The 27,201-nt window shown below is 38.8% G+C and overlaps 1 protein-coding gene across 3 annotated transcripts in view; it reads left to right on the plus strand.

The window, feature by feature from the left end:
* The window catches only part of map2k4a (mitogen-activated protein kinase kinase 4a), a 33,992-nt gene that overhangs the window by 901 nt on the left and 5,890 nt on the right, over nt 1-27,201 (plus strand). For 2 of the 3 annotated variants that reach the window (XM_034711347.1, XM_034711348.1), the window contains exons 3-10: nt 5,137-5,172; nt 10,723-10,755; nt 17,306-17,408; nt 17,564-17,738; nt 17,818-17,937; nt 19,696-19,815; nt 19,904-19,955; nt 20,045-20,172. In XM_034711347.1, the coding sequence (XP_034567238.1) occupies nt 5,137-5,172; nt 10,723-10,755; nt 17,306-17,408; nt 17,564-17,738; nt 17,818-17,937; nt 19,696-19,815; nt 19,904-19,955; nt 20,045-20,172 (767 nt within the window). The remainder of the gene's footprint in view (nt 1-5,136; nt 5,173-10,722; nt 10,756-17,305; nt 17,409-17,563; nt 17,739-17,817; nt 17,938-19,695; nt 19,816-19,903; nt 19,956-20,044; nt 20,173-27,201) is intronic. The other variant, XM_034711349.1, reaches the window with a different exon arrangement.

Raw genomic sequence — 27,201 nt, forward strand, 5'->3', positions numbered from 1 at the left:
CTGTGGTTTTCAGCAAATACACTGTATTTAATGATCCAATTTATTTTTATTTATTATGTATTATTTAAAAGGACCATGCATATTGATAATTAACATTTCTGTAAATATGTTAGAGTTAGCCAAAAGGCTAGTTTAGTAGTCCCTTAACAGATGTCCCTAAAAAGATCAAGATTAAACAAAGATAAAAAAGAGTAAAATAAAATCAAAATAAGAAGGTAGAGGAGAAACCAAAACAAAACAAACAAACAAACACAAAAGAGAAGAAAAGAAAAGTACAAATAGCACCATACCAGTAAAAATGACTAAAAGCTACATGATATGACAGGCTTTAAAAAAGTGTCCATGGACATAAAATACATGGAGCAAGACAATCAGGAAGCAGCAATGAGAAAATGTTATCTAACTAGATTTTATCTACAAAATAATAATTATAATAATTAAAACAACAGCGACAAATTCGATGTAAGATCCAGAATGATTTAGTTTCAGGTCAGTGTAAATTATCCAATTATTATTATATATTTTTTTAAATCTCTTTATTGTGTTTTTTGTCTTTTTCCACATACAAATTGCAGAAGTCTGAGACATTATTATCCATGCCTCAAATTAACACACAAAAAACTAGATCATGTATATACACACACAAGTAAAATAAAATACCAAAACAGTAACATAAAAATTAGATTTAAATAGTAATAATTCAATTTCTTTCCAGCAAAAAATACAGGGAAAAATAGGTTTCATATTCAATTAAATCTTGAAAAAATACAGGAAATTATTACATATAAACATGTTGTGTTTTTAATGTACATACATAATTAAAAGTGAACAATCGGCTCTTTAAAAATGTGATTTTAAGGTTTTTTATTCCCTCAAACAAAACAAACTTCTCTCATTGGCCTGCACCATGTAAATATCTAACTAGATTTTAACTACAAAAAATATAAAATAATTAAAACAACAGCAACAAATTAATAATGTATAAATGAAAACCAAAGGATATAAAAAACACAAGTAAAATAAAATAAAATACCAAAACAATAACATAACATTTTGATTTAAATAGTCATAATCCATTTATTTTTTCCAGTTAAAATAACCAAGAAACATACATTTAATATTCATTAAAACCTTGAAAAAATACAGGAAATTATTACATATAAACATGTTGTGTTTTTAATGTACATACATAATTAAAAAATGAACAATCATCTCATTAAAAATGTGACTTTAAGGTTTTTTCCCCTCAAACAAAACAAACTTCTCTCATTGGCCTGCACCATGTAAATATCTAACTAGATTTTAACTACAAAAAATATATAATAATTAAACAACAGCGACAAATTCTATTTAATATCCAGAATGATTTAGTTTCAGGTCAGTGTAAATTATCCAATTATTATTATTTTTTTTTCAAATCTCTTCATTGTGTTTTTTTTCTTTTTCCACATACAAATTGCAAAAGTTTGAGACATTATTATCCATGCCTCAAATTAACACACAAAAAACTAAATCATGTATATACACACACAAGTGAAATAAAATACCAAAACAGTAACAGAAAAATTAGATTTAAATAGTAATAATTCAATTTTTTTCTAACACAAATTACAGGGAAACATACTTTTAATATTCTTTCAATTCTGGAAAAAATACAGGAAATTATTACATATAAACATGTTGTGTTTTTAATGTACATACATAATTAAAAGTGAACAATCGGCTCTTTAAAAATGTGATTTTAAGGTTTTTTATTCCCTCAAACAAAACAAACTTCTCTCATTGGCTTGCACCATCTTAATATCTAACTAGATTTTAACTACAAAAAATATAAAATAATTAAAACAACAGCAACAAATTAATAATGTATAAATGAAAACCAAAGGATATAAAAAGCACAAGTAAAATAAAATAAAATACCAAAACAATAACATAACATTTTGATTTAAATAGTCATAATCCATTTATTTTTTCCAGTTAAAATTACCAAGAAACATACGTTTAATATTAATTTAAATCTTGAAAAAATACAGGAAATTATTACATATAAACATGTTATGTTTTTAATGTACATACATAATTAAAAGTGAACAATCGGCTCTTTAAAAATGTGACTTTACGGTTTTTTATTCCCTCAAACAAAACAAACTTCTCTCATTGACCTGCACCATGTAAATATCTAACTAGATTTTAAATACAATTTTTTTTTATAATAATTAAAACAACAGCAACAAATTCGATTTAATATCCAGAATGATTTAATTTCAGGTCAGTGTAAATTTCCAAATGTATTTTTAATTGTTTTAAGATTAGATCAGATTCAATTGATTGTCATTGGGCATGTCACAGGTACAAGCAATGAAATATAGATTGCATCTAACCAGAAATGATTTAGCAGTAAATTAAATGAATAATACTGAATATTCAGAGTAATCAACGAGACACAAACTGGGGGTCATGAGATGTCTTCCAGAATGTTTTTTTCTTTTAAGTCATCTAAAAATAGTACATTTTACCCATTATAGTAAAAAATTCATCTACAGAAACAGTCGCTAAACTTGAAATAAAACCTTGAAAATGTAAAATGTAATGAGTTTTCTGCCTTTCTTTGTTGCCAGATGACTCCTAAGTTTAGAGTTAGTGATCAGGTAATTATCTAAAGCATCAGTAGCAGCAGGTTGATTCATAACAGCACAGGAAACACAGACACATGCTCTTATAGGTAGGGTCATTTCCTGCAGACCAGCTAAATGAAGCCACATTCAATCACTTTGAGGGACAGTGGGGGTCCCAAGTCTTATGCACCTATATTTGAAGGGGTGAAAAGTTTGGGAACCCCTGCATTAGACTATACAGTACAGTAATGCAAAGTGATTACAGGAGATTTACATTATTTTTTGCATTGTTTTTACAGTATGTACAGGATAAGGATAAAAGATGGGAATAATCTGCAGTAAAGTCACCAAAAATAAGATGTTTCTTGACTTTATAAATTAATAATCTGCATTTCAAGAGCATTTTTACAGTTACAAAATACAAAGTTCCTATCAAAGGCAGCAAAAATGACCGGGAAATATATGTTTAATATTCATTGAAATCTGGAAAAAATACAGGAAATGATTACATATAACTCAAATCAAATCAACTTTATTTATATAGCACTTAACACACAACACAGCTGATCCAAAAGTGCTTTACAACAGAAAAGGAGGAACAGAAAGAGAAAATGAAAAGTAAAAATCACACAAACAGAGGGAGAGAGAGAGGGAAAGAAGAAATGAAAATGAAATTAACAGTAATAATAACATCAGTAATGACCAGAAATACAATTAACAGTGCAGTGAGTATGTGAGCCAGTGTGGTTAGGGGCAATTAAAAGCTAATGAATAAACATGGTGTCTTATGTGCACAATCTCTTTAAAAATAGACTTAACTTTTCTCATCTCTCTTTGGCCTGCACCGTGTAATAAAGAAATGCAATAATATTGTTCAATATTGAGATATTAATGATGAATGCGGTAAATACACAAATATTAAAGCATGCATTTTAAGCTCAAATAACAGATTATTTGGTCTGCCTGCAGGTTTTCATGCATTGCACATTATCTGTGTTTGTAAACATGTTTCTGAATCCAAGATGCATCCAAAAAGACTTTTTAATGGTTCTCTACCTGAAATATGTGTCCCTGTCTGCAAACCCCCTGAAAATGAAAAGAATCCATTCTGCCCCTGTTCTGATTTCTCCACCTTTCTGTAAATGTGTGCTGAAATGAGCCGTTTCAGTTTTCAGTGTTTTTGTTACGTCACAACGCCATCCGGTCTGTCACAGAGTCAGAGCTCGGCGCTTGTTCAGCCCATAGACTGTATAAAATAATGCTGAATCCCTCCTCTGTTTTTCATTAGCTGCACAAATGTGTGCTAACAAGGAGCTTAGGAGGGAGGCATGCTAGTTGTAGGCTGTCTTAATAAACACAGAGGTCGGTTTTACTCCCCACGTCTGCAGATTTGAAGATCTAGTGGATGACTTTTATTTATCATGGATAAGTGCTAGCGCTAGTTAGCATAGCTACATACCTACAAGTCGTAGCTGTAGCTGTGTACCAAGACACACGTCGACATACTGACAAGTAAAACAACAAGAAACACTAAATCTGTGACCAATCCTTCAGAAAGGTCCTGCTGCAGGCGCCTCTCCGTCAGGATCAGATTCAGAGAGTTGAAGTAACGCGGGTCTGTGAGCAGCCGCGTATATTCAGCCAACATGTAAACATTAGATCTATATGCTGGACAGCCGAGGCCACACCCACTTCCTGAGGGGGCGTGGTCAGAGAGAAAACAGAGTGTTCTGAGGAGGACTGAAGAAGAGGGTTTTTCAGGCATGCCAAAATCTGATTTCAAAGTGTTTTTTTGAGCATAAACTTTAAAGACATGTTTTGGGGACCTCTTAGACCAATATATGTTGATGAAAAAGAGCAGAATATGTCACCTTTAAAAACGAATCCCAAGTTTCTACCACACCCAGAAGTGTGTATGTTTCCTCCATGTGTTTCTGTATTCCTGTATTTTTATGATGCATTAGATTTTACTTGTCACTGTATTCTTTGATCTGAGGAAAATGAACACCAAACTCCATATCTGCACATGCACTTCTAAAATCTCTCTGTTTGGAACCAGTGAAACCGTAAAGACCCGTCATCCTGCAGAGGTGTAATCTGCCCAGCCCCCCCTGACATGCATGATGTCTGTTATCTCTAAATAAGGCGTCCTTCTTCTTCCACTTCCACACAAATGCAATACATTCCTCTGGAGTGAGAGCCGTTTGTGCTACATGTGCAGAATTTACCAAAACACCTCGATGAGTCCAGAAATACGAGAAGTGATGTTGCATTAGGTGTTATTGATTGGAAGCATGCAGAAGCAAAGTGAGTGGATGGATTTGATGTTGAAGTCTGGTTTGCTTCCTCCCATTCTTTACTACTTCATCACACACAAGTGAATACATGTATGTTCCTGTTTTTATGGTGCTGCTGTGATGTTCTGTACGGCTCGTGTTTCTCCTCTTCCCCAACACAACTGAAGTAAATACAAACTGATAACAGTGCTGTGTTTTTGTTTTTGTCTCATTTTAATTTTCAGAGTCCAACACCTGCTGGAGATGTCAGAGTGAAACAGGTAGCTACACATTTTACTGACTCGGTAGAGTTAAACATTCTTTAATCAGGACAAAAGATAAATGTTTCATTTTGATTCAAAGTTGAAAACTTCTGGGAGGTAAAATGTAGATTTGGGTTTCCTCTAAATGAAGTATAATCTGGATAATGTTTGTGAAAGCTTTAATAAAAGCTGCTGGTGTAAACTTGCCATATTATAATGTTTACAATAACACAGAAAGGAGTTTTAGGGAGAACCCTGAAGTCCCCCAGAAATATTTTTTATACTGTGTGTAGGGCTGGGCGATAATTCAATAACGATAATTATCGTGATAGTATTTTTCTCAATATAAATATTAGAGATGGGCAATGATTTTCGAATATTCAAATATTGGTTCACTTTGTACAAATCAAAGAGCTACTTTGAATATTTCCTCATTTTAAAAGTGTAATTTTCCATAGTTTTTACAGGTGCCTGGTTGTAATACGGTATTCCTACCAGACGGTGGCTACAGAGCGTCTTAAAGCTGTTTGCTAACCGCATTAAATAACAGAAGAAGAAGAAAACATTAAAGCCGCAAGCGTCGATGAACGGGCCCTCGCACACCTGCGCGAGCCACCGCCACATGTAAACCGCCGCCTGATATTTGCCACCACACGATGCGAAAGCAAGATCTGAGAGCATATGCAGCCTTAGGTGGTGCAAATGTTCCAAGTTTTTGGCAGATTGCCAAGAAAACCTCCAAACTTGACAGTGTGCCACGCCCACAATTTTAGTCTGAACGGAATTCTTTGAACAGTTTTGAATCGTCAAGGTGTCTACTATAGGTTGCCCTTGGTTTGGACTGAAACGGAGAAAAGCCCTCGGAGAAGATAAAGAAAGTATGCACCCTTATTTGGACGCCATTTTTCATGTTCAAAGCTAGGTGGCGCTCTTCCTGTTGAGTTTGGGATATGGATGTAGGAGGCTTTTTTGTGCATCCTGATGCCATGAATATGCGTATTGATTTTCAAGCATGTAGCTCAAAATAACCTCTATGGGGAGGGGTTTTTGAAAACTGTAGGGGGCGCTAGTGAGCACATTTTTTCAACTTTTTTGGCGAAACCCATAAAATGTCGCAATTTTCCCCAGGATTGATGAGTGTGTTGGATGAGGTGAGATTACGTGCATTTTAAAGTCACAAAAATCAATTTTCCAACATTTTTTTTTTGATGCCCCGCCCCAAAGTCTGACACGCCCACATCTTTCGTCTGAACGGAATGCCTTTACTTTGACTTAATCGTCAATGGGTTTACTATAGAATGTGCCTAGTTTGGACTGAATCAGAGAAAAGCTCATTTTGGCCCCATTTTTCATGTTCAAAGCTAGGTGGCGCTCTTCCTGTTGAGTTTCAGATATGGGTGCAAGAGACTTTATTGTGCGTCCTGATGCCATGAATATGCATAGAGCTTTTCATGCATGTAGCTCAAAAAAACTCTATGCATAGGGTGTTTTTTTTTACCTCTAGGGGGCGCTACTGAGAATTTTTTTGCAAGTTATTACCAGACCCGATGAGTGCGCAAAAATATCCACCCTTTCATTCACGTTCAGGGGTCCAAAAATGCGTTTTAAGTGGCGGGAGAAAGAACAATCCTTAGGGTTACAACAGGGCCTTCGCCACCAGCGGTGCTCCGGCCTTAATAAGCAACAGTCGCAGCAATTTTCCCCATTTGTGAATCTCACACTACTACGCACGTATTTCCACAGACTGAGCATGACTGTAAAATGTAAACACACACGCCACGCCGCGTCACAGAAACACCGCCGTAAAGATGGAGACGGGCGCTGTCAGTGCTCGCTACTGTCAGCACCTCGTCCTGCTGCTGGTTAATGTTACTGCCACACAAACGGGCCGTTAATGGGACAGGTGGCTCGAGCTTGAAATGCCCATCGCTAATAAATAAATAAATATAACACATTTTCAATAAAAGTTTGAGATTCATAAACCTGTAATTACACCCCTCAACCACTGGAAAGGGAGGGGGCGCTAATGAGCCTTATATGCTAGTTGCCACCCAACATAAGGCAGAAGAAGAAGATGTCATTGAACAGCCAATCATGTTGCAGGGTGAGAGGTAGGCGGGGCTTAATGACGTTTGGAGGGGAATGTGAACACAGCTGAAACGAAAGAAAACACACACATCTTATCAGAAATCTAAATTCAGACACAAGCTAACAAACCGTCTTCAACTTTCACTCAGGAGCAAAAATCTGCCTTTAAATTTAAATGAAATAATGATTTGATATTTATCGTGATAATGCTCATGTTAGTGAAAGTTAATAACCGTGGTCAAAGGGTTTTGACCAATCAGAATCAAGCATCTCACACGACCAGAAGCTCAGTAAGAAAGCCGGGTAATAAGAGCAGCTATGATATCAAATACAACTTGATTAAATGAATTAATGTCCTCCGTTTGGCTTTATGTTGACTATACACATCTGGACTAGCTGGAGAGGTTCTGATTATCTTGTGCGCACAGGATAAAGAATATTTCTTGTTGGGACTTCAGGGGCTCTGTAGAGTTTGGTTGATTTAATGTTTGAATCATTTCTATTATTGGATTTCAAAGCATGTTCAATGTATATGTTTCTTACTCTCATATGAAAGCAGGGCTTTTATTTATTCGATGTTGACATTAATGATATTTAAAGTTATAACTCAGGGTTGAAATGTTTTGATTTGATGTTCTAATCATGATTTAGGAAGTATTTTGTGTAATCCTACGGAAGCGTATTACATTCACGTGAAAAAACAAAATCTGCTCTCTTTTTCTGAATTAACGAGTTATTGGGAGACCTACCTGAAAATCAACAGCTGCAAAGTCCAAAAAGTGCCTGTGCAATGTTGACAAGCTAGCAAAACCATCTATGTACTAGCTAGAGACACGAGTATCTCCCAATGTTTGAAACCCAAAGCAAAATAAAACCGGATTAAACTGAACAACAGGGGCATCTATACTTCCTTGTGTGGCCTTGAGGTAGAGCTGGGCGATATTGAAAATTATGTTATCATGATAAATATCAAATCATTATTTATTTTAAATTTAAAGGCAGGTTTTTGATCCTGAGTGAAAGTTGAAGAAACCAGACAGTTTGTTAGCTTGTGTGTGGATTTGGTTTTCTGATAAGCTCCTTGAATCCATCATTTCAGACAGTGCTAACAGGAAGCAGGTCTTTAGGGAAGTTTTAGTTTCTATATTCTTATTTTTCTCAGGTTGAGATGGTTTGCATTATTTGATTTAAATCTACAACAAATATATATCAAGTTGAATTCTGTGTATCAGTTTCGAGTATTGTTTTGAGTAGTGCTCTCCCCTTTAAAGGTGACACATCATGCAAAATGGACTTTTTAATGGTTCTCTACCTGAAATATGTGTCCCTGTCTACAAACCCCCCGAGAATGAAAAAAATCCATTTTGCCCCTGTTCTGATTTCTCCACCTTTCTGTAAATGTGTGTGAAACCAGCCGTTTCAGACTTCCGTGTTTTTGTTACGTAACAACAATATCCGGTCTGTCACGGAGTCAGAGCTCGGAGCTTGTTCAGCCCATAGACTGTATAAAATACAACTCAACCCCTCCTCCGTTTTTCATTACCTGCACACATGTGTGCTAACAAGGAGCTTAGGAGGGAGGCATGCTAGTTGTAGGCTGTCTTAATAAACACAAAGGTCGGTTTTACTCCCCACGTCTGCAGATTTGAAGATCTAGTGGAGGATTTTTATTTATCATGGATAAGTGCTAGCGCTAGTTAGCATAGCTACATAGCTACATGTCCTAGCTGTAGCTGTGTACCAAGACACACTTCGACATACTGACAAATAAAACAACAAGAAACACTAAATCTGTGACCAATCCTTCAGAAAAGGTCCCCCTGCCTTTCTGGCAGAGGTCGGTTTTACTCCCCACGTCTGCAGATTTGAAGATCTAGTGGATGATTTTTAGCTTTCATGGATAAGTGCTAGCGCTAGTTAGCATAGCCACATAGCTACATGTTCGTAGCTGTGTACCAAGACACACGTCTACATACTGATAAATAAAACAACAAGAAACACTAAATCTATGACCAATCGTTCAGAAAGGTCCTGCTGCAGGAGCCTCTCAGGATCAGATTCAGAGGGTTGAAGTAACGCGATCTCTGAGCAGCCGTGTATATTCAGCCAACATGTAAACATTAGATCAACGTGCTGGAGAGCCGAGGCACATCCACTTCCGGAGGGGGCGTGGTCAGAGGGAAAACAGCCTGTTCTGATGAGGAATGAAGAAGAGGACTTTTCAGGCAGACCAAAATCTGATTTCAAAGTGTTTTTTTGAGCATAAACTTTAAAGACATGTTTTGGGGACCTCTTAGACCAATATATGTTGATGAAAAAAGTGTGATATGTCACCTTTAAGATTACTGATGGTCACAGGCAGAGTGATGTTGTTTCCCACAGTGCAGTGAATGCATCACGGTTATTCAGTGTCCAGTTGTCCTACGGTCGCGGTGGACATTAAACGTGTTGCAGAAGTTGTCTCTGTGCTCTTCCTTTACCCACATCCTGAAAGTAAATTTAATGAAGTGTATTAAGTTAAAAGTTAACACAGAGTCGACTCAGTGTCAGACTAACGACTCTGCTTTGAGGTGGTCGGTTTTGAGTGTCCTTCTGTGTCGCTGTCGCTCGTTTCAGCTCTGTTTACACTCCACTCCGAAGGTCTTTAAGCCCCGCCTACCTCTCACCATGCGACATGATTGGCTGTTCAATGCAGTCTTCTTCTGAGTAATGTTGGGTGGCAACTAGCGTTAATGCTCACTAGCGCCCCCTTCCTTTTTAGTGGTTGGGGGGTGTAATTACATGTTTATTTCTATCGATTTTAATAATTATCATTATTGAACTATCGCCCTACCTTGAGGTCCTAATTGGCTTGTTAAAGCGGTATATCTTAATTAAGAAAAACAGCTATTTTTTTATTACTTACAAAAACTTTTCTCGTATTTCTGAGATAAATGACTCGTTAATTCAGAACAACAGAGATTATTTTTCTCATGTGAATGCAATCTGCCTCAGTATAACCCTGCTCTTCTCTTATCTCTCTGACCACATCTCACCTTTTACCTTACTGCTGCTAACTAATCATTCCTAACTCCTGACATGATGCTGACTGACGGTGAGAAAATCTCCAAACAAGCTGTCCAACAGTTTTTCCTCCAAACCATCATCACTTCCACTTCTGTTATGTTTCACCTGCAGGTCATTGTTTCTGCATGTTCCCCCCTCCCTCCCTGCAGATGATGCATTTAACCCTCCTGTCCCATTATGTTCAACATGCTATCAAAGCAAGGCCAATTTCTGTGATTGTACGTCCACCCTAAAAGCTGCAGGATTCCTGTCGGTCCTGGTTTTTGCAGCGTTGATTAAAACAAAAACAACTTGAACTGCAGACAGTGGTGGTTTCAGGAAGTCTCACTAACAAAGCAGTCTCTGATGAACACACAATAACAAGCTGAGGAACTGAAATATGAAGAAAGTAAAAGCTGTCTTCTCGCCTCCTAGGGTTTCAGATAAACCTGTCTGGAGCTCCCCCAAGTAAGCCAAACCTCTTTTGCTTCAGCACCAACAGTTCTCATCCCTTTGTTTCCGCCTGACAGTCTGGTATGGGGGAGTCTGTCCTGCTGCTCTCAACTAATCCACGTCAAGACCTTCTGAGGGGTTCACGTAGGCTTGTGCCAGTCACTAAAGAGTCCAGTTGTTAAAGGGGAATACTGGTATTTATACACCTGGGATTATTTGTTTGTGCATATTGTGTAGGTTTTGGATTAGCTTCAGCCTGCAGCCTTGAATCAGGCTGTAGTGGCTGAAACATAACGCCCAGTTATCAAAGTATGCCCAACCCAAGCTTATGTTTTTACTATTTTAAGTGTCTGACAACATTACAGGAAAGATCCACACAGACTAAGACCTTTATGTTAAAGAGGAAGTTATTTCAGACCCTGTTGACAAAACATCACAGAGTTATCTCATTTCATCTAATTAAAGCTGGTGTTGGTCGTCAGATTTAGACACACTTTTTGTTATACTGGTTGAAATGATCTTTATGTCCCGATGGCTTTTTTTAAATAACATATATAACACACAACAAAACTCAACACAATGGGAAACAAAGGGGGGAGAACATCTAAAAAATGTCTTCTACAACTTCTTCTCTTCTCGCCTGCTGAACAGGTGTCTACCCGAGCTAATCAAGACCACAGCGGTCCCGTCTCATTGGCCACTTAGTCACGTGACCAGGAAGGCCCGCCCACCTGTAGCTCCACAGCCATAACACCCGTGCTCAGGACAGTGTTTCTGTCCTAGACTGTATAAAATATGGACGTAGTATCTGTCATCCATCTGTTCCTGAGCGCTGTTTTGAAGCCAGTCGGCGGCGGCAGCCATATTGGAAATGCAGAACTCAACCAGGCAGAGTGTGACGTAAAGGGGAGGAGTTTGAGCCTCTTAGCCAACAGCTATGTGTTCCCGACCGGGAGTCAAAAGTCATGTCCTTATTTGGGCAAAAACTTAATCTTAATATCTTCTGAAGCGTCACATTAGAAAAAAATTCACCCCCCATACAGTGTGTGCTGATAGAGAGATTAGCTTCTTAGGGCCAAGCTGTTTTTTGAACCAGGCTGTAAACATGTTTATTAAAGGTGACATATCATGCAAAATGGACTTTTTAATGGTTCTCTACCTGAAATATGTGTCCCTGTCTACAAACCCCCCCAAAATGAAAAGAATCCATTCTGCCTCTGTTTTGATTTCTCCACCTTTCTGTAAATGTGTGCTGAAACCAGCCGTTTCAGACTTCCGTGTTTTTGTTACGTAACAACAATATCCGGTCTGTCACGGAGTCAGAGCTCAGAGCTTGTTCAGCCCATAGACTGTATAAAATACAACTCAACCCCTCCTCCGTTTTTCATTCCCTGCACACATGTGTGCTAACAAGGAGCTTAGGAGGGAGGCATGCTAGTTGTAGGCTGTCTTAATAAACACAAAGGTCGGTTTGACTCCCCACGTCTGCAGATTTGAAGATCTAGTGGATGATTTTTATTTGTCATGGATAAGTGCTAGCGCTAATTAGCATAGCCACATAGCTATATGTTCATAGCTGTAGCTGTAGCTGTAGCTGTGTACCAAGACACACGTCGACATACTGACAAATAAAACAACAAGAAACACTAAATCTGTGACCAATCCTTCAGAAAAGGTCCTGCTGCCTTTCTGGCAGAGGTCGGTTTTACTCCCCACGTCTGCAGATTTGAAGATCTAGTGGATGATTTTTATTTATCATGGATAAGTGCTAGCGCTAGTTAGCATAGCCACATAGCTACATGTTGGTAGCTGTGTACCAAGACACACGTCTACATACTGACAAATAAAACAACAAGAAACACTAAATCTGTGACTAATGGTTCAGAAAGGTCCTGCTGCAGGCGCCTCTCTGTCAGGATCAGATTCAGAGGGTTGAAGTAACGCGATCTCTGAGCAGCCGTGTATATTCAGCCAACATGTAAACATTAGATCAACGTGCTGGAGAGCCGAGGCCACATCCACTTCCTGAGGGGGCGTGGTCAGAGGGAAAACAGACTGTTCTGATGAGGAATGAAGAAGAGGACTTTTCAGGCAGACCAAAATCTTATTTCAAAGTGTTTTTTTGAGCATAAACTTTAAAGACATGTTTTGGGGACCTCTTAGACCAATATATGTTGATGAAAAAAGCGTGATATGTCCCCTTTAATGCTGCAAAGATCCTCTTTTTTGAATTGGTGTCTATGTGGTTTCCGGTGTCTCTGCAGCCAGCCTCTAGTGGATTCACAATGAACTGCAGTTTATAACACTTCCGCATGGGCTTTATAGTTTGAGACCGGAGGTTGCCGCTTGGTTGCCGTAACAATACACACAAGAAAAAGCGGCAGCACATGAGTCAGAGCGGCGCCACCGGATGTTACGCCACACGTAACTTGAACTAGCTCAATCAGGAGCTTTATTTGAACCCAAAAATGTTAAAATAGAAACCTATCACACACAACAGACCAGCGTTTGTTTATATGAGTTAAAGCTGCTGTTGGTAGTCGTGATATAAACATCAGTTCAGAAAGAGATCTAGAATGTCAACACTGTGGTAACCCCGCCCACAAAAGATCGTTGTGCACGTTCTATGAGGAAGTAGTGGCTTCCCGGCCAATCAGGGCGACGTAGTGGGGCCGCCACTCGACCAATCAGGACAGATGGTCGGGGAAGTAGCTCTGATTGGTCCGTGATAACAGGAACGAGGGGATTAATAACATACTTGATACAAAGGCGTTAGAAAACACAGAGATTTCACCGTAATCTCAAATTACTTCACTTACAGATGAGTACTGATTGGTGTTATAACCTTTTCTCCAAACCCAGCACAAAAAAAGTAACGTTTTTTTTACACCATTTCTACCAACAGCAGCTTTAAATACATGACTTGGTGGCGGGAAGAAGAGCGATAAAGGATCTTCTCGATTAAAAATCGCTGAACGGATGGTTTCTGTAATGCTGTCAGACACTTTTCATAACAAGTCCTTTGGATTGACTTGGATTGGGTACATCTGCAGTGAAAGATTATGTCGCAATCTAGCGGGGGGAATTCCACAGCCCTTTGTACCTGTTAGTCATTCAGACCCTGAAATCTGCAGAATTCCCCTTTAATGCACATTTCTCAGAAAACAGGCTGCAGCTGGATTTTTATTTAGCTTTTTAAAAAGAGGTTTTTCAAATCACTTGATTTCTCTTATCAACTTCAGATTGTAGTGCAGCCCTTAAAGTTTCCTTAAGTCTTTTGAACACTCACAGGTAGAGTAGATTCATTCTCATCTGCACAAGCCTAAAGGTCAGAGCTTCCATTGACTTTAGAAGTCAGAAGGTCTGATTTGTTCCCCTCAGTTTTAAGATTCACACTAAAGACTCATCATTAGTCGACCCCTGTTCGGTTACTCTAATGGAAGCTCTTCTTCACTGGTTTTCAGAGTGTGACTAACAAGCTGAGTACTGCCTGTGGTGTCGTCACATTTGTTTTCAACTGGTTTGTCTTTTTGTCTTTGGCATGGGTGCACCACCTCAGCATAGCACTTGCTTGTCGAGACAAGGTACACACACTCCAAAGTTGTCATCTCAAGCTGTGTTTTCCATCCGAGTCGATCGGAATTCACACACACGCACACATACACATTCTTGTGGTATTTTGGGGGCGGGGCGAGCGAGGAGAGCTCTCCTGCGAGGTGAAGGTGAAATCAAAGCAGTTGGCCTTGAGGAGCATGTCATGGTTTTCCTTTTTTTTTTACAGTTTGGTGTTTACATGTGGGTTGTTGTGTCTGCACTGTGAATGTAGGTGTTTGGGATTTAAGCAGCATGCTTTGTTTCTGTTTGTGCATCAAATCTAGATTCAGATATGACTGAGAGGAGCAACAGCACAGAGTCATAGCTGGATTAATCCATCTGCTTCTGAACAGGAGAAACAAGATGCTCCTCTTGTATCATACACTACCAGGCAAAAGTTTGTCCACACCTTCTCATTCAAGGGTTTGAATTTATTCTAATTATTGTAAACACTGTAGATTAATACCGAAGACATCAAAGCTATGAAAGAATATATATGGAATTATTTAATTTTAAAAAAAGTGTTTTATATTTTAGATTCTGTAAAGTAGCCCCCTTTTTCCTTCATGACAGCTTTGCACACTCTTGGTATTCTCTCAGTCTGCTTCATGAAGTGGTCTCCTGGACTGGTTTCTAATGAACATGAGCCTTGTCAAGAGTTCATTTGTAGAATGACTTGCCTTCTTAATGTGTTTGAGACCATCAGTTGTGTTGTTCAGAGGTAGGGTTAGCACACAATGGATAGCTCTATTTGACCTCTGTTGTAATCCAGATTATGGCAAAACCAGATTATTTCACAGTTTTGATGTCTTCAGTATTAATCTGCAATGTTGAAAATGAATAAAAAACCATTGCATGAGAGGGAGTGTCCAAACTTTGGATTGGCAGTGTAGGTGTCAATTTTCAAAAATATAGTGATTAAATTACAAGATGTTTTATTTTATTTTGAAAGGAAGTTGTAATGATAGACTGTAGTTAGCCTCTGTTTATTATTTTGAAAGGAAATAGTTGATTGAATAATGCTTTCTTAATCTTTTGGCACATCATCAGAGTAATCAGGACTGAAAATAAGGATCTGTAACAAACTGGGTCCAATCTGAAGAAGGGGCCGCTTCTTAATACAAAATATTTTCTCATGAAATTAGATAAAATGTTTCAGGCTTTATTTTTTGGGGCTAGACCCTCGAAAAAGATATTATCTACATAATCTCACTGGAAGATGGCCGCCATGTGAACATTGCATAATTTGGCCCACTATTTGCAACATTGTCTTAATTCCTAATCCAGCTGTTTGAGTGAATTTTAGATTGATGGACTTATCACCCAGTCTATTTGTAAAAACAATCCAGTGTGATGTTTAGATACTGAGATATGGTTGTTAGTTTGAGTTTTAACATTCTGTTATTCATTAATCCTTAAAATGATACTCAGCCTAAAATATCAGCTTTTCAATAAAGATATTTTTTTGTTAAATCCAGAGAAAAGACCAGAACTAAATTTGACTTCTGAAGTGAAAAAACATGGAAAAAGTGAAAATTTTGTCTTTTTGCAAAAAAAACTTGAAAAAGGTGGAAATTTCACTTCTGAAGAAACATTTTTGAAAAAAGTGAAAATTGTTTACTCAAGCGAAAAAAAAAATATGAATAAGGTGAAAAAAAAATTCTAAAACAGAAAACATGAAAAGTGAAAATTTCACTTTTGAAGTCAAAAACATGAAAAATGTGAACATTGACTTTAAGTAAAAAACACAAAAAAGGTGAAAATTTTGTGTTTAGCAAAAAACATAAAAAAGGTGAAAATTTCGCTTCTGAAGCAAAAAAGAAAAAAAAAAAAGAAAATTGACTTCTCAAACGAAAAAACATGTAGAAAGCAAAAAAATTAACTTCTGAAACAGAAAACATGAAACCGTGAAAATTTCACTTTTGAAGTCAAAAACATGGAAAAAAATTAATTTTTATTCTCAAGTGAAAAAACATTTAAAAAAGGTAGAACAAAAATACTAAAAAAAAATTCTGAAACAGAAAACATGAAAAGGGGAAATTTTCGCTTCTGAAGCAACAATGTGAAAAAAGTGAAAATTGTATTCTCAACCGAAAAAACATGAAAAAAGCTAAAAAAAAATCTTCTGAAACAGAAAACATGAAAAATGAAAATTTCACTTTTGAAGGGAAAAACATGAAAAATGTGAACATTGACTTAAAGTAAAACCACAAAAAAGTAAAAAAAGAATTTTTTGAGCAAAAAACACAAAAAAGTTGAAAATTGTGTCTTCAAGTAAAAAACATAAAAAAGGTGAAAATTTCCCTTCTGAAACGAAAAAAAAGTGAAAATTGACTTCTCAAAAAAATGAATGGAGACAGCAAAATCTTATGAAAACATGAAAAAAGTGAAAATTGACTTCAAGTAAATAACAAAAAATGGTAAATTTTTGTCTTTTAGCAAAACATGTAAAGGTGAAAATTTCACTTCTGATGCAAAAATGTGAAAAAAGTGAAATTGACCAGTCAGGCGAAGATACATGAAAAAAGCTGAAAAAAATCTCTTCTGAAACTGAAAACATGAAAAAGTGAATATTTCCCCTTTGAAACTAAAAACAAAAAAAAAAGTGAAAATTGACTTCTCAAAGTGAAAATGTTGCTTCCTTACTCTTTAGTAGTGAACTGAGCTCTAATAATATTCTGGTTTTGGCCTCTTCCAATGATCTGTTTGCAGATTTTTTCAAACATTGTTTGAGAGTTACACATTTCACCCCCTTCTTTGTTGAAAAGCATGTCCCCCTGTGAGTTGAGACATTTTGGTGAACTACTCCTTTATCCTGTCCTTGTTTCATGGTTTGTCTTGTTTTCACTCACTCATCGCTCTGACTGTTCCCCCGGGATGAGCTGTGTGTTTTTGTTGTTGCTCCACATCCTCCACTCTTGTTTGCTTGATGTGACTTCTCATCCCGTCAATGTTTCCTTCCCCCGCTCAGGTAAACGTAAAGCCCTGAAGCTGAACTTTGCCAACCCTCCGATCAAACCCACGACTAGATTCACACTGAACACGGCCGGGCCGCCCTTTCAGAACCCGCACATGTGAGTAAACCTGCAGACCGTTGGTGTCGGTCCTGCTGCAAGACAAAGATTGATTTAACAGTGAAGGCCGTCCTTGTGGAGAGCAGGTAGATTCTGAGACTAAGCTTCATTTCTGCAGAGAGCACGACTCACTGGTGGGTTCTTTTGTCCTGCAGAGAGCGGCTGAGAACACACAGCATCGAGTCATCAGGGAAGTTGAAGATCTCCCCCGAGCAGCACTGGGACTTCACAGCCGAGGATCTCAAAGACCTGGGCGAGATCGGCCGAGGAGCTTACGGCTCCGTCAACAAGATGGTGCACAAGCCCAGCAACCAGATCATGGCGGTGAAGGTTAGTTCAACCTTTGACTGTGGACATCCGGGCGTGAAGTATACATGAAGTTACATCATGACTTGTGTTTGCTTCACAGAGGATTCGGTCCACGGTTGATGAGAAGGAGCAGAAGCAGCTGCTGATGGACCTGGACGTGGTGATGAGGAGTAGTGATTGTCCGTACATCGTGCAGTTTTATGGCGCTCTGTTCAGAGAGGTGAAGACGGCCTCTGATTCATGAAGAGACACAATTAAAGTGGAATTGCAAAATATTTTGGAATGGCCCTTAAACGCTTCAGCCTGCAGCAGTGAAACAGGCTGTAAAGGCTGCATGATAAATCTTTTAGCCATAATGAGACACTTTGAAAAGCACAGACGGCTGTTGAAAATGAAAAAAGCTAAAAAAAAAAACTAAAAAAAACCTTCTGAAACAGAAAACATGAAAAGGGGAATTTTCACCTCTGAAGCAGGAATGTTACAAAAGTGAAAATTGCATTCTCAAGCAAAGAAACATGAAAAAAGGTAAAAAAAAAAACCTTCGGAAACAGCAAACATGAAAATTGAAAATTTCACTTTTGAGGCAAAAAAACAGGAAAAACATTGACTCTAAGAAAAAACACAAAAAGGTGAAAATTTAGACTTTTAGTAAAACACATGAAAAAGTGAAATTTTCCCCTCTTAAGCAAAAATGTGAAAAAAAAAAGTTAAATTGACTTCTCAAGCTAAAAAACATGAAAGAAGCAAAAGTTGCAATTTTGCAACATTGTCTTAATTCTTAATCCAGCTGTTTGAGTGAATTTTAGATTGAAGGACTTATCACCCAGTCTATGTGTAAAAACAATCCAGTGTGACGCGTTTAGATACTGAAGTTTGGTTGTTAGTTTGAGTTTTAACATTCTGTTATTCATTAATCCTTAAAATGATACTCAGCCTAAAATATCAGCTTTTCAATAAAGATATTTTTTGTTAAATCCAGAGAAAAAAAACAGAACTAAATTTGACTTCTGAAGTGAAAAAACATGGAAAAAGTAAAAATGTTGTCTATTGCAAAAAACATGAGAAAGGTGAAAATTTCACTTCTGAAGAAACATTTTTGAAAAAAGTGAAAATTGTCTACTCAAGCGAAAAAAAAAACACGAATTAGGAAAGTGAAAATTTCACTTTTGAAGCAAAAAACATGAAAAATGTGAACATTGACTTTCAGTAAAAAATAAAAATAAAAAAATGGGAAATTTAGTCTTTTAGCAAAAAAAACACAAGAAAGGTGAAAATTTAGACTTCATGCAAAACACATGAAAAAGGTTAAATTTTCACTTCTGAAGCAAAAATGTGGGGAAAAAATCAAAAATTGACTTCTCAAGCGAAAAAAATGTGAAAGAAACAAAAAAAAAAATATTCTGAAACCGAAAACATAAAAAATTTAAAAATATTCCTCAAGTAAAAAAACAAAAAATGGTAAATTTTGTCTTTTAGCAACAAAAACACAAAAAATGTGTAAATTTAGACTTTTAGCAAAACACATGAAAAAGGTAAAATTTTCACTTCTGAAGCAAAAATGTGAATTCAAAGTCAAAAATGACTTCTCAAGCAAAAAATATAAAGGAAGCAAAAAAAAATTCTTTAAAATGAAAAAATGAAAATTGACTTCAAGTTAAAAAACAAAAAATTGGTAAATTTTGTCTTTTAGCAAAACATGAAAAGGTGAAAATTTCACTTCTGGTGCAAAAATGTGAAAAAAAAATTGAAAATTGACTCCGGGCAAAGAAACATGAAAATTTCTTCTGAAACTAAAAACATAAAAAAAGTGAGAATTTTACTTCTTGTTGCAGCCATCACAGCCTGTTTCACTGCTGCAGGCTGAAGAAATCTCCTGGAGCTCTTCCAAAATCTTTTGTTAAAAAACTCCAGAATATCCTTCAACCTGTAGTGAGTCTTATTCCTGGAGCTGATATTGTATTCTTCTTCTGTTTTTCAGGGTGACTGTTGGATTTGTATGGAACTTATGGCTACCTCGTTAGACAAGTTTTACAAATTTGTATATTGCTCATTAGACGACGTGATTCCAGAGGAAATATTAGGGAAAATAACATTAGCTGTAAGTTTTTCATCTCACATTTCAAAAATACAGAATCCCACAGTTAGAACAAAACACCTGATGTTTCACATTTCCTTTTCTTTTCCAGACTGTGAAGGCACTAAACCACTTAAAGGAAAACTTGAAAATAATACACAGAGGTGAGAGGACACCATACATGTTGTCTTATCTAACTACGTCAGCTCAGGTGTCTTAATCCCACTTATTCTTTCTTTTCTTGTTTTTCTAGACATAAAGCCATCAAACATCCTCCTGGACAGGAACGGGAACATAAAGCTGTGTGACTTTGGCATCAGCGGTCAGCTGGTGGACTCCATCGCCAAAACCAGAGATGCAGGCTGCAGGCCATACATGGCAGTAAGTGCTTGAAAACTCGTAATCTTAAAGGTGACATATCATGCAAAATGGACTTTTTAATGGTTCTCTACCTGGAATATGTGTCTTTGTCTACAAACCCCCTGAAAATGAAAAAGAATCCATTCTGCCCCTGTTCTGATTTCTCCACCTTTCTGTAAATGTGTGCTGAAACCAGCCGTTTCAGTTTTCAGTGTTTTTCATACGTCACAACGCCATCCGGTCTGTAACAGGAAGTCAGAGCTCGGAGCTTGTTCAGCCCATAGACTGTATAAAATACAACTCAACCCCTCCTCCGTTTTTCATTCCCTGCACACATGTGTGCTAACAAGGAGCTTAGGAGGGAGGCATGCTAGTTGTAGGCTGTCTTAATAAACACAAAGGTCGGTTTGACTCCCCACGTCTGCAGATTTGAAGATCTAGTGGATGATTTTTAGTTTTCATGGAAAAGTGCTAGCGCTAGTTAGCATAGCTACTTAGGTACATGTCATAGCTGTAGCTGTAGCTGTAGCTGTAGCTGTAGCTGTAGCTGTAGCTGTAGCTGTAGCTGTAGCTGTAGCTGTAGCTGTAGCTGTAGCTGTAGCTGTGTACCAAGACACACGTTGACATACTAACAAATAAAACAACAAGAAACACTAAATCTGTGACCAATCCTTCATAAAAGGTCCTGCTGCCTTTCTGGCAGAGGTCGGTTTTACTCCCCACGTCTGCAGATTTGAAGATCTAGTGGATGATTTTTATTTATCATGGATAAGTGCTAGCGCTAGTTAGCATAGCCACATAGCTACATGTTGGTAGCTGTGTACCAAGACACACGTCGATATACTGACAAATAAAACAACAAGAAACACTAAATCTGTGACCAATGGTTCAGAAAGGTCCTGCTGCAGGCGCCTCTCCGTCAGGATCAGATTCTGGATCAGATTCAGAGGGTTGAAGTAATGCGGGTCTGTGAGCAGCCAACATGTAAACATTAGATCAAAGTGCTGGACAGCCGAGGCCACATCCACTTCCTGAGGGGGCGTGGTCAGAGAGAAAACAGACTGTTCTGAGCAGGGCTGAAGAAGAGGGTTTTTCATGCATGCCAAAATCTGATTTCAAAGTGTTTTTTTGAGCATAAACTTTAAAGACATGTTTTGGGGACCTCTTAGAACAATATATATTGATGAAAAAAGCGGGATATGTCACCTTTAATATCTTCAAAATTGCAACGTTATGAGAAAAATTCTCCCCTATCCAGAAATGAGCTTTACAGACTACACTCGTTTTTTTGTACCAGGCTGTAAACATGTTTATTTCTGCTGTTAAGATCAGCTTTTTTTGAATTGGTGTGTATGTGGTCTGGTGGTACTTCCGGAGCCTCCAGCCTCAAGTGGACACTCAGGGAACTGCAGTTTTTAACACTTCCGCATTGGCTTCAATTCTCACGGCTGGAGGTTGCCGCTTGATTGATACTTAAGTTATTGTGGTTTCATGAAGTGGAAGTGGACTATCTGACACTCTCAAATAAGGACATGACTGACTTGACTCCCGGTAGAGAACACATAGCTGTTGGCTAGGCGGCTCAAACTCCGCCCCTTTACGTCACACTCTGCCTTGTTGAGTTCAGCATTTCCAATATGGCTGCCGCCGTCGATTGGCTTCAAATCAGCTCTCAGGAGCAGATGGGTGACGTCACAGATACTACGTCCATTACTTATACAGTCTATGCTTGTAACACAGGCTTTCCTGTCCACGCCTGAGCTAAGTTAACCAAGATGACATCACTGGGACGTCTCCTCCAGAGCGACAGAGGATGTAACGTAGATACATCAAATCTGTGGCGTTACCCTTTAATTGAAGGATCAATACAAGTCCATATATTGATTAAGTATCCCTAAAAGCTCCCTGAATCCAAAGCTCAGTCTTCAAAGTGCTTGTTGTGAACCAATCCAGAAAGACTGAATGATGCTGAGCGGCCAATCAATGTCTTTAAGGAGCTACGGGATGGGATGTTTGTATGGTTCATGAACAAATACCCCTCTACTGAGGAGCTACTCTGTGTGTGTGTGTGTGTGCGTGTGTGTGTGTGTGTGTGTGTGTGTGTGTGTGTGTGTGTGTGTGTGTGTGTGTGTGTGTGTGTGAGTGTGTGTGGTGTAACATAATTGAAGAGCCCCGAATGGTTGTCATCTCAGAGAGCTGATCTCACCTCTTCGTCATCACTCGGGTTATTTTCTGTTTGGGGGTTACGTCAGCTGGGGGGGGGGGGGGGGGGGGGTGTCACTCCTCCTCCTCCTCCTCTCCCCCCTCCGTCTCCTCACAGCAGTTTCCATTCTAAATTTGGTGAAGCACTATCACCTCCACACACACACACACACACACACACACACACACACACACACACACACACACACAGCCTGCTTCATTCATGACACTGTGTTTGTGGGCGGAGTCACGCTGCAGCTCTGAGCTCACCCTGCAGGAATCTCAGCTCCACTTTTTGGACTCTGCAGGTGTTCCATCACCGCAGCGCTGATTCAGACGAGTGAATCTGGCCCTCAGAACAGCTGGGAGTCTGACTTTGTGCTGCTGCAGTAGCGCTCACACACACCATGTGGTTCACCTGAGGCGGTGTGCAGGTGTTGGACGGAGGCTGAAACATAAACAGAAGCTCTTACTCACAGCCTGTTTCACCAGAAGTGTTCGGACTTGTTGATGGTTTCCGTTCTGTATTGGTTTTTTGTTACAGACTGTTACAGACGTTCCTCTTTAGTGAGTCCACTTCTTAAAAACCCTGGACACACTTCCCTTAACCCTGTAAAGCCGGAACCATCAAGTAATTGCCAGGAAATTCTAATTCTTTGAAAATGGAGGGATTATTGGACCTTCTCACAAATAATCAATATATGAGATTTAATGTGCATCATAGTTGATTCATCAGGTATTTTGGTGTTCATTTTTTGCTCAAAGTTTCTTATTTTTTAAACAAACTAAAACATATAAAAACAACATTTTTAGCCTATTAAACTTTGAGTTTCCATCAAATTTTTCCCAAAGTAATTTCAGACCGATAATTGATTTTTTTTCCATAATGCACGACAACTAGTGATGGGAATTCCAGCTCTTTTTAGAGAGCCGGTTCTTTTGGATCGGCTCACTACAAAGAGCCGGCTCTTTCGGCTCCTGAGTGGCTCCTCAGATTTCTTCTTGTTTAAAGGTGACATATCATGCAAAATTGACTTTTTAATGGTTCTCTACCTGAAATCTGTGTCCCTGTCTACAAACCCCCTGAAAATGAAAAGAATCCATTCTGCCCCTGTTCTGATTTCTCCACCTTTCTGTAAATGTGTGCTGAAACCTGCCGTTTCAGTTTTCAGTGTTTTTCATACGTCACAACGCCATCCGGTCTGTAACAGGAAGTCAGAGCTCGGAGCTTGTTCAGCCCATAGACTGTATAAAATACAACTCAACCCCTCCTCCGTTTTTCATTACCTGCACACATGTGTGCTAACAAGGAGCTTAGGAGGGAGGCATGCTAGTTGTAGGCTGTCTTAATAAACACAAAGGTCGGTTTGACTCCCCACGTCTGCAGATTTGAAGATCTAGTGGATGATTTTTATTTATCATGGATAAGTGCTAGCGCTAGTTAGCATAGCTACATAGCTACATGTTGGTAGCTGTGTACAAAGACACACGTCGACATACTGATAAATAAAACAACAAGAAACACTAAATCTGTGACCAATGGTTCAGAAAGGTCCTGCTGCAGGCGCCTCTCCGTCAGGATCAGATTCTGGATCAGATTCAGAGGGTTGAAGTAAGAAAGAAAGAAAGAAAGGTACTCTATTGATCCCCAGGGGGGAAATTCAATTTTTTCACTCATTCTATTTTGGACATGCTACACATACAGTTTTTTGGTATATACATACAAATGCACACACATGCAGTGAAAATGCTTAGGGAGAGATGTCAGAGTGAGGATGCTGCCGTAAACCAGCGCACCCCGAGCAGTTGGGGGTTCGGTGCCTTGCTCAAGGGCACCTCGGCAGTGCCCAGGCAGGTGAACCAGCACCTCTCCAGCCACCAGTCCACTTGCCAAACTTCGTCCATGCTGGGACTCGAACCGGCGACCCTTCGGTTCCCAAGCCAAGTCCCTGTGTACTGAGCTACTGCCGCCCCCAGTAACGCGGGACTGTGAGCAGCCGTGTATATTCAGCCAACATGTAAACATTAGATCAACGTGCTGGACAGCCGAGGCCACACCCACTTCCTGAGGGGGCGTGGTCAGAGAGAAAACAGAGTGTTCTGAGGAGGGCTGAAGAAGAGGGTTTTTCAGGCAGACCAAAATCTGATTTCAAAGTGTTTTTTTGAGCATAAACTTTAAAGACATGTTTTGGGGACCTCTTAGACCAATATATGTTGATGAAAAAAGCATGATATGTCACCTTTAAATTAATGTATGACCTAAAATAAATTAAGTCATGAAATATGAATTAGTTTTACATTGCATCAATCCAGTAACTATTCCTCTTGAAGTTTCAGGAACAATTTTGAAGTTTTTTTTTAATCCAGACTTTTTCAAACTTGGTAAAAATATCCCTGAAAAACCTGGAGTGGGTCTCTGATCCACAGCTGACATTCTGGATGTCTCAGGGAACGTCCATCTGGTGCATGAATCACTCACACCTGCTGGATTATCTTCACACTGCATGTATCTGATTGTATACATCAGGTTTTAATGGAAATAATTTATCACGCTGACGATGTAGAGGTCTCAAAAACTGATATATCAAATATGATCTGCTTGGTGTTATAGTTAAACAACGTGCAGCTCAGACTCAGCACAAGAGTCACTAACAGGATAAATAACATATCAGTGCTGCAGGAATATGAGGACAGACAGACGGGGCGTTGGTTTGGCGAGTGCTTAAATCTGCACTACATGTACAGAGGCTGCAGGCGGTCCAGTTCCAACCTGCAGCTCTTTACTGCATGTCATTCCCCCCTCTCTCTCTCTCTCTCTCTCTCTCTCTCCTGCTCTTTCCTATCCTCTCAATAAAACGCATAAACGCCCAAAAAGATTGCAGAGACTTCAGACCGAACCCTTCAGCGTCTGCAGATGTCAACTCAGCGTCTCTGCAGCATGCACGCACCGCCTCGCTCCGCTGAGTGACATCAGCATCTAAATCAGTCCTGTGCATGAGCCAGCTTCTTTGCTTCCTCCTCTCTTTGCCTCTCTTAACTCTCATCTTCATCGCCCTGTCTTCCTCTGCACTCTGCCATGAAGCAGGAGGGGGAGCTGAGGGAGGGAGAGAGCCTGCAGATGTGTCGGTGTATAGGCACGCAGAGCCGCACTGCAGTCCTGCGAGACAAAGAGCAGGGATTACTGTGCTTGTGAGGCAGAGTAATGCAGGTGGAAACATGCCCACAGGTGATGAGCCTGTCTGGTATTCTCCCTGGGTTTGTTTTGTCCCAGTTTGGGCCTCAACACCTGTTTCAGTCTTATTATAAAAACCGATGTGTGCTTAAAAAATCTTACATCATGAAACTCCAGCTGACTCAGTGATAAGGAGGTTTACAGCAAGCTTTCACTGTTAAGGCGTTTTTCCATCTGAGGAACTTTACCCCTGAACTATGTGCGTTTCAACCGGAGGAACCAGGGTCTACATATAGTTCAGGGGTAGTTAATCTCCCCCCTTAAAAAGCCCCTGCTTGGGGGGTAGTACTTTTCAAAGGTCCCGGGACTTTCGGGGGTCAGGGCCTGCAATGCTGAACGTGTCTGATTGGTAGATTAACCGCAGTGTGTTTATTCTGCCCGCCGTCCACAATAACATCACACACATCTGTGATTCTCTTGATTTCTCTTTCTTTCATTAGTTTTTATTTGTTCTATCTTTTTTGTATGTGTGTGTACTTTTCAAAAGAAGAAGCTGTGATTCTCTTGATTTAGCAGCTTGTAACAGTAGTCTTCTCTCAGCCCACCGTGAATGCGTCTCTCCTCCCGGTGTTCCTGTTTTAAAAGTGACCCTGTAAACTGGAGACCTTCAGCTGAACGTGTCAGTGTTTGTGGAGTTTACACAGCTGTTGAAACACAGAGGGAGTTTTGTGATTTAATATCCTCATCAGATATTTAATGATCGTCTAAAGGCGTTTATGAGGGATGCATCCGGCTGAGAGTCTCCAGTTAACAGGGTCACTGTTTATACCAAAACACCGGTCGATCTCTGCCACGGCTTTTTGAGTTCAAAAGGATTTTAAAGCCGTGTTGAAACGTCTTTGCTACTCGCGCTTATCTCCTCTCACGTGTTGATTCATTCATTGCTTTTTACATGTTTTTAACCGCAGGCGCAAAATTTTCACTTTTTTTAATGTTTTTCTGCTTTGGAGCACAATTTCAAATTTGAGGAAGATTAATTTTTGTCAAATTTTTGTTGTGAAATGTTTTTTTCAAATTTTTTTCTTCAAATTTTTTTCTTCAAAATGTATTTTTCAAAAAAAATTTCTTTCAATTTTTTTTTTCAAAAAAAAACAAATTCTAATTTTTTTTTCAATTTTTTTTTTAACATTTTTTTTTTCAACTTTTTTTTTCCAACTTTTTTTTTTTTCAACTTTTTTTTTTCCAACATTTTTTTTTTCCAACATTTTCCCAAAAAAATTCACGGTCATTGTTTTCTCCATCTGTGATGAATGGCATTCGTCTTTGTTTTACTGCCCTCTACTGGTCTGGTGGTGTAGTGCATTTACTTTTTTTTTTCCCTCCATACGTCACTGGTCTGATTTGCACAATCTACCTGGGACTTCAGTCCGCAGTCGAAACGCAGACAACAATGGGGGAACAGGAACCTTTTAGTTCAGGGGGAAGTAGTTCTGGGGGCTAAAAGACCCCAGAACTCTTGGTTGAAATACACCCTGAGTTTTTTCTACCTGTGTGCACCTAAACATTGAGGACTTTTAGAATTTTTTTTCTCTTAATGCTGACAGATGTGCTGCTCTCAGGCTTTGCGGTTTAAAAGTGATCTGATCAAATAAGAGCCATCTCAAAGGACTCTGAAA

The sequence above is a fragment of the Notolabrus celidotus genome, chromosome 20, assembly GCF_009762535.1.
Source record: "Notolabrus celidotus isolate fNotCel1 chromosome 20, fNotCel1.pri, whole genome shotgun sequence".
Taxonomy (NCBI): Eukaryota; Metazoa; Chordata; class Actinopteri; order Labriformes; family Labridae; genus Notolabrus; species Notolabrus celidotus.